The sequence below is a fragment of the Zosterops lateralis genome, assembly GCF_965231275.1.
Source record: "Zosterops lateralis genome assembly, chromosome: 9".
In the NCBI taxonomy this organism is placed as follows: domain Eukaryota; kingdom Metazoa; phylum Chordata; class Aves; order Passeriformes; family Zosteropidae; genus Zosterops; species Zosterops lateralis.
Genome location: NC_139769.1, coordinates 11,321,230 through 11,331,961, shown reverse-complemented (window position 1 = coordinate 11,331,961; position 10,732 = coordinate 11,321,230). Strand labels below are relative to the sequence as shown.

Here is a 10,732-nt window from a genome sequence, read left to right as displayed (position 1 = left end):
TGTCAGACGAAGCCTAGGTAGCTTCAGCTGCCAGACTAGGCTGAAGAGGATTTTGAACTTGATCTTAGTGGGCAGCTAAAACATTGCTTGTAAACATCAGCAGCGTGTTACAACTAAACTTCAGCAGACCTGCTGGAAGCAAAATAGATATACAGCCCCTTCTATACTGGGAAAAGCAGACCAAGGTCAAACTCCCCCACATACACTCTATAAATGTTTTAGAATTAAGTTGTAACTGGATTGTGTGCTAATGGTCTTCTGATTTCTTCTCGGGGGCAAAAACATTTTCTGCTTTCATCCTCTCTTGACCTGCATTGTTCTGTTTCTCTTTTTGGAACCTCCCTAAAAGAGCTGCTAAGTATTTCATGCGCTTATAAAGCTGCAGCCCACTTTTTAAAATTACTATATGGCTATCTGAATAAGGTTTCCCTTTAGATGACTTCTTTGTTAACCTGGCCGACTAAAAAGCCCAGTTTTTTCTGGATGGGGTCAAGCTCATTGTTCAAAGGTGTTTGCATAGGAAAACCTATCACATACCATTTGGTTTTTTTCCGTGTAGGACAACATCCTCTGGACTGATGATATTTCACAAGTCTTGAAAGACCTATCAGATTTTTCCCAGACAAATTCCTGAACCTTTCACACTATTTGGTTTCTATTTGATTAGCATATCCTAAGCTTCCCTTCTCACGGCCTGATAAAAAAGTAGCATATGACTTAATAACAGAGCCTCCCTTTCCATTAGCCGGGCAAGAGCTGTTGTTCAGTCCCGTTCTCTTCTTCCTGCATTTCCCTGGAAATTTTCCAGCTGCTCAGGCTAACGGTAGTGATCCCTTCTGCTGCCATGAAACCTAGCCAGGAAGGAGAGGACATTGATCATTCTGGGAATCCCATTTTCCCTACTAACTACAATATTCCTGCTATGCCGTTTTTAATTTTCAACTCTTAAATGAATCCTTTTCTGTTTCCCTGATTCCTCTTAAAATAGTTACCCTTTTTTTCCCACTGGATTACCAGGAAATCAGCTCTTCTGAAGCACGGTAAACTGCTGGTGCTGCTGTCTCCCGGGGAGGGGGTACTGCAGCTGCCTTTTGGTGGCAAGATGTGACAGTGGCATCTTGCCTCACTTAAGTGCCTGCCTCAACTTCTGCCACAGAAAGAGGCAGCCCTGTTATGACTGGATGGCCCTAACCAGTACAGTAGAGCAGGAGCTACTTTATTTAATACCAAATACTTGCTGAATGTGTCAAACGTCTCCTAGCACTGCCAGCCTGGCTGCAGGCTCCTTCTCACCTTGGGAGCTGCTCCCTGCCGCTGGCACCCCTTCACCTCCAGCTGGGAGGAAATGAGCCACGTTCCAGGATCGGTGTGTGGCCAGAGGCCAGATCCTGCCCGAGCAGGGAGGGAGGGGTAGCACCTGCACACCGGCGCGGCTCTGGAGCGTCTCCAAGAGCAGCAGCAGGTTTGCTGAGACGCCACCCAGCTGGGGAATGCACCTGCCCGGGCAGGAGGTGAGGGCTGCAGCCGGACCTCGGCGCTCCCGCGGCACCGGGAAGGGGAGCCTCACCTGGGTCTTGGCAGGCACTTGCAAGAGGAAAGGAAGAGATTTCCCCCGTGGGCTCCCTCGTTATCTGGATACAGTGGAAGAAAAACCAGGAAAAAAACATTGCTGCCAGGCTGGAGCAGGGAAGTGCGCTGGGTTGTCCCGTGTGGGCAGAGTCTGCCGCAGGTGAGCGATCCCTTCCTCCTGGGAGCTGTGTGGGAAGGAACTCCAGCAGTAGCTGCTGCCAGGTTTGAGGCTGCTTCAGACTTACTTAAGAGACCCTGCTTCTTGCTTCAGATTAATTTCTTCCTTGTCGCACTGTTTGCTCTCAGCATGTAAGGCTTGGGAGTTTCTCGTTCCCTTGGAATTCCCAGGCCACCCTTGGCAGAGGTGCATCAGGAGAGGTCTGCGGGGTCAGATAATGGATGTCTGTCGAGCATACAGAGAGGAAGGGGAACATGACGTTTTACAATGGAGTGTGCCAAAGCTGTCTAGATCTGTGTACAAGGCAGCTGTACACTGACACTGTTAAAACAAGCCCTCCACCATCCTCAAGCCCACAGCCCCCAGGCTTGGGGAAAGGAAGGGACAGTCCACCATCACCCAGGGCTTCCCTGGGGCTTCCCAAATGGAGTCTCATGGCAGGAGGGCTGGTGGGACAGATGCTCACTTCTGGGAAAGCATTATCCATCTGTCAGGGGAGAGAGGGTGGGCTCTCCCCAGAGGTGCAGATCAAACTGCACTGGTTTGTGTGGATTTTGAGCAACCCAGGAAAGGAGGAGCATTGGGATTAGTGGTTGGTGTGGCAGGCAAAGGAGTGTGGATCTCTTGCTAGGATTTTGGGCAAGACAGACAGATGCCACATAAAAGCCCCATCATTCCCATTCCTTTCAGGTTCCTCTACCCCCAGTCCTGAGTTCTCAGAGAGGGAACCTTCCCACCTGCTCCCAGGTGCACAGACAGGCCTTGAGCACCTTGACACTCAGAGCTTCTGCTTTGTGCATTGGCAGTAATTCAGTCATAAAGCAAGATACATGAGCTTTATTCTCTTTGAGCCTATAGGGAGTTAGAACAGAATCAAATATGCTTAGGAAGCATTTCTTTACTGAAAAGGTGGTCAAACACTGGAACACACTTCCTAAAGAATTGGTTGATACTCTAAGCCTGTCAGTATTGAAGAGGCTTCTGGGTAATGCTCTAAAAACATTCCTGAATTTGGTCAGCCCTGAATTGGTCAGGCAGTTGGACTAGATGATCATTTTAGGTCCTTTTCTATTGAAATACAATAGAATAGACAATACAATAGGCTAGAATAGACAAACAGAATACAATGGACAGAATAGAATGTACTGTTTCAGTTGGATGGAACATACAACAATTCAGGGCTGACTCTCTTGCTAAAGAAATGCTTCATAAAGCATTGGAAATTGAAAAAAATTACATGAAAATATGGGAAAATGTTTATGCCTATTCTGGACTAAAGATTTTTGTGAGGCACAGAGTGGTGGCAAGTCCATCCTAAACAGGCTATGCACAGACCAGGCAAAGAAACAAATAATCTGTGATGGACTGGGAAAGCAGAGCTGAGATGGCTTGGATTTGTTTGAGATTGTGAAGTTCTGTTGGCTCTCATCCAACACTGTTCATGTAAATAATTTCATGTACTGTTATTTTATAGCAAATCTTGCTGGACTCTCCCAGTCTCCATGATGCTCACAAAGTCTACATAAAAGCTGCATAAAACCCTTTGGAGGCTGGAAGTACAAGGAAGTACTGCAGAAGCCTGTCTCATCCCCAGACTTCCCCTCCTGAACCCTGTGGGTAAGCATTGTTTCAAGGGGTACCCTGGGTTCAAGGAGGGGAGGGAAGTGAGGAATACTTCAAGAGCTGAATTGTATGTGGCTCTGAAATTGAAGTGTTAATTAATATACAGTCCATGACCTGTCTGTCAGATATCAGTCTGTCAGGCACAAAAAGTTTATAAGTAAATAAATGTATGCATGTATCATTCTGAGGTGTTCAGCCAGTGTACATCTCCCACACCTGCAGTCAGGAGTGGCCAGGAGCACATTGATGATGACCCTCAATTTCCAGTTAAATGCTGCCAGAGGAGGGAAAGAAAAAAACAACCAACACAATGAAAAAGGAAAAACATGAACATTTTTGTTTTCCTGCATTCCCAATGCTTTCCTGTTCTTCCTCCACAGCTGCCAGCCAGCACTGGGGAAGGACATGTCACTTTTTTCCTGAAATGTCCTCTTTGGACTTAAAGCATTGTGTGGCTGAGCTGGTCCTCTCCTCCTTTTTCTCTTGCATACAGAGATGGGAACACAGAAGGCGCTGGCTTCAGTAGTGAGTAAATGACCTGTGATAGTAGAGATAAATGACCTGTGATCCGCATCATAAAATACACCAATCTGATGGGCCAACTGGCTTGTTCTGGTCTGTCCCAGACCAGTGAGACCAGGTAGCCCGAAGAACACCAAAAGAAGGGACAACAGCTTTGGATGGCTGTCCTCTCTCATGGCTGAGCAGGCATCTATATTCCTTCCTTTCCCTCGGTCTGATCTGGGCAGAGTGATGTGCTGCACTATGCCAAGAAAGCAGATCATCAAATTTGCTGTGAGATCAAAGTTCATCCCTTCTTCAAGGAGGGCTGGGTGACAGCCCAGGATAGGGCTGCTTTGGTTTAACATATAAAAAAGAGTTTTCTGAAGAGAGTGGGAGGCAATGCACCCAGCCTGAAAAATGAGAAAGTGTAGCTAGATTTAAGGAGGCATGTTTTCATGGTGAGGGTGATTTAACTCTGCAATGATTCCTGAGGGGCTGTAGATCCTCCACCCTTGGCACCTACATGAATGGGGCCCTGACCTACTCAGTCTGACTTTTAGGTGAACTCTGCTTTAAGCAGGTGACTTCACAAGGTCCCATCCCACCTTAATTATTCTTTGCTTCTAGGAGTAAAAATGCTGCTATTAGCACCACAAACCCTCATGGTCTAGAGAAGCAAGTGTGGATGATTTTAGAGCAAAAGATTATATTCCCACAATATTTTCAAACAGACAAAAGGAAACATGAAAGCACATTTCAGTGGAAGCCTTTGCCTCTCCAAATCATTTAATATATGTTAATATAGCACTGGGAAACTCTCCAAATCATTTGGTTAATAGGGGTTAATATAACACTGGGAAATACATGCTTGTAGAGGGGATACCTAATTTTGTTCCTCGGCCAGATAAATGCTCCTGTGGTTTTATTTTGCTCCCTTGCCCTTCTGAGCAAATAAAAAACTAAAATGGTTAAATCTTAAAAAGTAACGTAATAATGCAGTGCTGTAGCTTGATTTTTGATCCCATTTTCCCTCATTATGGTTTATGTTGTTGTGGTTTTTTTGTTTACTGTTTGACTCACATAACTTGGGTCAAACACCAGAAGGGCACAGACTTTGCACTCCTCCAAGCTTTATATTCTCTTAGTCCAAAATCTCAATCTAATCTACAAACTTGCTATCTAGTAGACCCACCCATAAGGAGGAGATAAGGCACCGCTGTGCTTGGAGAAGGAAAGGCAGGAGGGAGCAATGTTTAGCACCAAGCTGATTTGCATAGGCTGAGGAAACACCTCCAGACTCAATGTCTCCTGGCGCCTCTGTACTCTAACAGTGCCCCGTGACATCCCCACCTTGCCGGGGACTTGTGTCCTGGGCACACGCCGGCTGCACAAGGTATCTGCTGTCTCATCAAAAATGAGACAAAAATCAAAGTGCATCCCACAGGCACAAACCAGCGTGCTCAACCCCAGCTCTTTTCTCTCTGATGTTTTCTGATTGTTCTGGCCGCAGGCAGGAGCTGTAGGTCCCCACAGGCTCCCAGCCCGGGTGCCCGCTCTGGATCCCGGTTTCTGTGCCGCAGCCCGGGCTCTGCCGGCCCGGCAGGAGCAGCTCCAGGGCGGGGGGCTCCACAAACCCGCCGTGCTCACACAGTTCCTGCACACGTGTGCCGCTGGCAGCGGCTCCGAGCCACGGCCAGAGTGACCTCATGCTCCATCACAGCCGGGGAGTGACTCAGGAGGAGCTTGGCCTGACACTGTCAGGCGGTGTCTGGTTCGGGCACTCCCCGCACAATTGTCCTCCCTCTCCCCCCGCCCCGTGCTGGCCGGGCCCCATGGAGCGGGTTTGGAGGGTTTGCTGGCAGCAAAGGCATTGCCATAAGGGGATGCAGTCTGTGGAGAGCAGAGACAGGGAGAGAGACGGGAGGACAGATCCTGGTGTGTGCAGAGCTGCCACGTGTGGAGGTCATAAATTGTCCTGCCTGTGTATAGTACCCTGAGCCCCAGTGCTGGGCAGGGTACAAAGAGTGTGTTTGACACTCTTTGACACTGATGGGCTCCTGAGAGCCATTTCTAGCAGGCAGAGTGGCTGTCCCCCACCCAGGAGAGGTGACATGGCTCTGACACAAGGAACCTGAGTCAGTTCCTGTTGCTGCCATGGGCTCCTGCAGGGCTCAGAGCAGCTCATGTGTACCTGTGGTGGTCAAGGGTGCACTGTCCTGTCTAGGAGGTGACCAGAGAGGCTGTTCTTGGGTCTCCAGGGTTTGCCCCATGTCTCCCAGGCTCAGCCATTCCTGACGTGCTCCTGAGCTGTCCTCTCCAGCACCTCTCCATGGTTTGGGTACTAGAGGCTCCCTGTGGTGCTGTGGGACCAGCTGGAGCACTCACATGCCAGGGAGGAACATTATGTGAGAGAAATGCAAGTGGTTTCCACTCTTAGTCTAAAGCTGTACCCAAAGAAGTATTGAAGGGGGGCCAGGATAGTGGGGACACAAGCCTGAGAACCATGAGTGGTGGGCTGAGACAACGTGCTGTGCCCAGGGGAGCCCAGCTAAGCACAGCCCCTCAAGCCAATACTGCCCTTCCTCTGCTCCCCTCCAATGGCAAAGTGCTTCACAGACCAGCACCGAGGAGGACAAAATCTCAGGGTGCCAGGCCACAGCTAAGGACTCTTTCCAGGGAAATGCTGAGATCACTGGAGATGTAGCTACCATATTTCTGTAGGGAACTTCTGAGGAGAAGCCACTGGCAGTGCAGGGATGGGGACAAGGCTGAGAACATGCAACTGTGGCAGCTCTCACTCTTCCAGCCACTGGAGTGGAAGGGTTAAACCCCGGTCCTGACCCCACCTCCCATTCTGGGCAGCAGAGCCAGTTGGTGACAAGAGGCTGATGCTGATGAGGGAGCATGTGAAGCCAGAGCTGTGAATGGGGCTTTATCCCAGGAGGGACCTGCCTCTGCTCCGTCCCTGCCCTGCTGCCAGCACCAGCTGCAGGCAGAGTCCTTTGGGCAGCAATGTGCAGCAGCCTCTGAGGAGGGCACACGGCGTTGGGGAGGCAGGAGACTGGCCCTTGGGGCAGGCTGGGGTTCCCCCACAGCACATGGAGCTCTCCTGGGAAGACATGCAGCTGATCTGTTCTCCAGCACACGGGGCTTCTGTGAGGGAAGCACAGTAAGGTCTGCAGGCCAGCCTGGAGCAAACAGGGCCCAGGGTTCAGCACAGGATTATTTGGTACAGGGGAGCAGGGTCTCTGTTTAATATCTTCTCTTCTTGACTTTTTCAGATGAAAGACAAAGGAAAGGAAGGAGACAGCCCTGGCTGTTCCCCTGTGGTGCTGCTCTGGGAACACTCCATCATGTTGCACAGCCCTGCCTCAGTGGTGGGCTCAGCCCCAGCACATGGACCATAGCTCTCCAGGTGGCACCACTGCAGAAGGAAATTCCATCAGGATCCAAAGAATGAGACCAAGACATCACTGCTGGAGAAATGGAGCTGCTTTCACCAGTGCTGCTGCATTGACCCTCCATTTGCTGTAAGGGTGCAAATTGATCTGTGCCACCTCTGTGCCCTCTCCACCCAGCTGCTCACCATGCCAGAGCTGGCAGAGCTGAGCAGCCCCCGCACCCCTGCGGATGCGGACCACATCCAGAGGAATATCTTGGAAGAGCATGTGGAGCTCTGGTGGTTCCAGGACCCCAAAAAGGCCATCCTGTGCTATGGGATGGCCGTGGTGCTGATCCTGGCCTGCGGGATTGGGGGCATCATCCTGCTGTACAGCACTAGCAGCCGGTCTGGAGAGTGGCGGCTCGCCGTGGGCACCACGCTTTGCCTCCTGGCCCTGCTCGTGCTGCTGAAGCAGCTGCTGAGCTCTGCAATCCAGGACATGAATTGCATCCGCAGCCGGGATCAGATCGAGCTCCTGAAGAGCGGAGGCTTCTCGGACTGCCTGGTGCTGCTGCTGAGCGCCCTGGTGCTGCTGGTCTGCGGGGTGGTGCTCACCATCCTCTCCACCACCAGCATGCAGCTCAGCCCCGCACGGCCGCTGGCCAGCATGTTCACCAGCGGGGTCATCCTGCTGACTGCCGGCAGCGCCATCCTCCTCTGCCTGCTGCTATACCTGCTGTGCACCTCCTGCCGCCGGGCGGCTCCTCGCAGCCTGGAGACCGGCGAGATCCGCGTCTTCACCATCTCCGGCCGCCTCGCTGGAAACAGGCGGCTTCCTCCCACCTCCAGCATGGCCAACCTGATCTGACCCAGGACACTTCTGCGGGAGCCTGAGCGGATACAGCCTGTCAGTGATGGCCTTTCCCCAAGGAAGGGCGAGAGCTGCAGTGTGCCTTGTGTTTCTGTTGGAGATTATTGGCATCTGCTTTGCCCCAGGCTGGTGGCACAGCAGACTCGGGGTGCCTGGGCGGGCTCTGACCTGGCTGGCATTTTATCTCCACAAAGCCTCCTGTGGCAGCTGCTGCCTGCCTGGCTATGACCAAGTTACAGAGTGAAGGTGAGCCTGTCCTGTACCCCTGGGGACCCCAATACTTGCCTGGTTCCTGCAGTTCCTGGAACTGCGTCATACGCTCTCCTGGCAGGAGAGGCTGTACTTGCAGGCGGAATAAAACCAACCTGTGCTCTGTGCAGAGCCTCCAGCTCCTGAGTGAAGTAGAGCCTCTAGCAGCTGGTGAATGGCAGGAGATATTTTGTGTGTCAGCAGGCACGAGGGAGCCTGGTGGGAGGTATGGCTGTAGGGGCTGCTCCCAAGAAATCATGGGAGTGAGAGTTGGATTTACATAGGACTGTGTGTGCCAGAGCCACAGCATGGCTGTCCTCACATGAAATGCTGTTTGTGTTTGCAATGCCAGGATCTGTTCCAGTGTTACATTTCTGCAGCCCACCTTCGCCTGTGGTTTATCAAAGGGGTGTTCAGGGGGTGTCAGTGTCAAGGCCCTGATGGCTTATCTGTGCTGGACTGAGTGTTGGGGCTCTGTTATCAGGCCAGGGTGCTCCAGCTACATGAGCCACAAACAGCAAGGTGCCATTGCTGGGGGATGATGATGGGATGCCCGAATCCTGGGGCTGGGGCTGCCCTCTGCAAAAGCTGTGGGAGAGGAAAGTTCTGTGCCTTCCCACAGGAGTTCCCAGGCAGAGGCACCTCTGCTGCCAGGAGCCCTGCAGGTCATCCCCGTCCCTGCTTGTTCCCATGCTGTTTCTGTCTCCCAAGTGCTGCAGCTGCTGCAGTGCAGAAAAGTTCTTCTACTGTCACTTGGGCCTTACTTGGAGCATTTTTGGTGTTTTATCTCTACAAGGTGTCTTGTTTTATTACCAAGGTGTGTCTCCCAGAAGCAGACTAACAGTTCACCCCAGGAACTTTTCCTGTGGCTTAAGTCTAATTTACGTGTCAAAATTCTCATTTCTCTCATAGACCCACTGACTCTTTCACTACCCTTTCCATAGACATAGATCCCAACCTCCTGCTGAAGATGCTTCTGTATGAGCTTCTTTTCCTCTTAGCCAGCTGGTCAGAGCATGGTGCTAGTATAACACCAAGGTCACAGGTTTGAACCCCATGTGGGCCATTCCCTTAAGAGATGGACTCTATGATGGGCCCCATCTATCTCAGACTGTTGTTCTTCATCTTCTTGTCTGCTCCCATCTTTCCTTCACCTGAGTTGCTCTGCCCAGGTGTTGGTTTTGCTCATGATTTGCCAAGTTTCCTCTGCAATGGAACAAGACTGAGATATTGTTTTTTGGTGCCTGGTAGCAAATTCATTTGGAAGAGGATGGATGGTAGCTGATTCCCTTGCTAACAGCACAAATCACTGTCCAAGTTACACCTGGAGGTAGTGTCAGAGTTCACCATCAGCTGGTCAGTGAGGGCTTTACCCCTTCAGAGCTCCGGACCAACCATCCCCAATGCAGTGAGATCTCATGAGACCACATCCATATTCACCTGCTCTTGCCCTGCTCCTGCTGACTTTCCTTTGCCTGAAGCCTTGGATTGTTCTCCCCAATGTACAGGTACATCATTTGGGCTTTTCTCTCTCTATCTCTGTTATTTCCACATTTTCCTCTGCCACTTTCACATCATCTGTATATTTTATTAAACTGCTGTTTCCTCTTCTCTCTGCATCTCCTCCCTTAATCTGCCCAAGAGCTCAGAAGGTGGTGGTGAGCTCAGATCCTCCTGTGCTAAGTCTCTTCAATGCTGAGCTGTTCTTCCCCTCTGGGCTATTTGGCCCCAGGTCCACCAGGGACCCCTGTGATGCCCTAAGCCTTAGCTTGCAGATTCTGTGTTACTTAGGCATGTAGTTCTGAGCCTCATATTAAGTACCAGTAAGCTCTCTTCACAGGGTAGGTAGACAAAAAAAAATTCCTTTTCTGCTGAGAACCAAGGACACCTTTCAGGCCCAAAAGCATAAACAGCGGTGTACTGAAGGGAGGAACAAGAAGGATGAAACCTCACAGCCTGAAGCTGGAATTAGACAATTAAACCCCAATATGCAAATGGACCAGAACTGATAAAAATGTAAGACTTCATGACCAGTCAGCCTTTTGTGTGTGGCGTTTTGTAGTGGACTCGGGTGCAGCCTTGGTCAGGCTCCTGTCCTGCCCAAGGTGTATCCTACAGGCCTTTCAATAAATACCTACTTTATTCTCTAGCTCTATCCAGTCTCTGTTTCAAGTCAGCCTTCCAGGCATCACCTGTGTCTACAGAGGGGACAAGCCAGAGCTGAATCCTTTTGCACCATCACCATTGCTGCTGCTCTGCATGTCTGTGTCAGTGCATGTGCAGTTATGTCAGGCTGCACCCCATCTGCCAACACCAGTGGTCCAGCAGTGGCTGCCAGCTCCACCAGCCCACATGT

At 50.9% G+C, this 10,732-nt stretch overlaps 1 protein-coding gene across 2 annotated transcripts; it reads left to right on the top strand.

Annotated features, from left to right (window-relative positions):
- Positions 1-1,614: 1,614 nt before the first annotated feature.
- TMEM125 (transmembrane protein 125) lies at positions 1,615-10,577 on the top strand. 2 transcript variants are annotated; one of them, XM_083867302.1, is made up of 3 exons: positions 1,615-1,729; positions 3,222-3,360; positions 7,156-10,577. In XM_083867302.1, the coding sequence occupies exon 3, from the start codon at positions 7,462-7,464 to the stop codon at positions 8,122-8,124; it is 663 nt and encodes a 220-aa protein (XP_083723428.1). In that variant the 5' UTR covers positions 1,615-1,729; positions 3,222-3,360; positions 7,156-7,461; the 3' UTR covers positions 8,125-10,577. The 2 variants fall into 2 exon arrangements, with proteins under 2 accessions (XP_083723428.1, XP_083723427.1); XM_083867301.1 differs by having other exon boundaries at positions 3,222-3,364.
- The last annotated feature ends 155 nt before the right edge of the window (positions 10,578-10,732 follow it).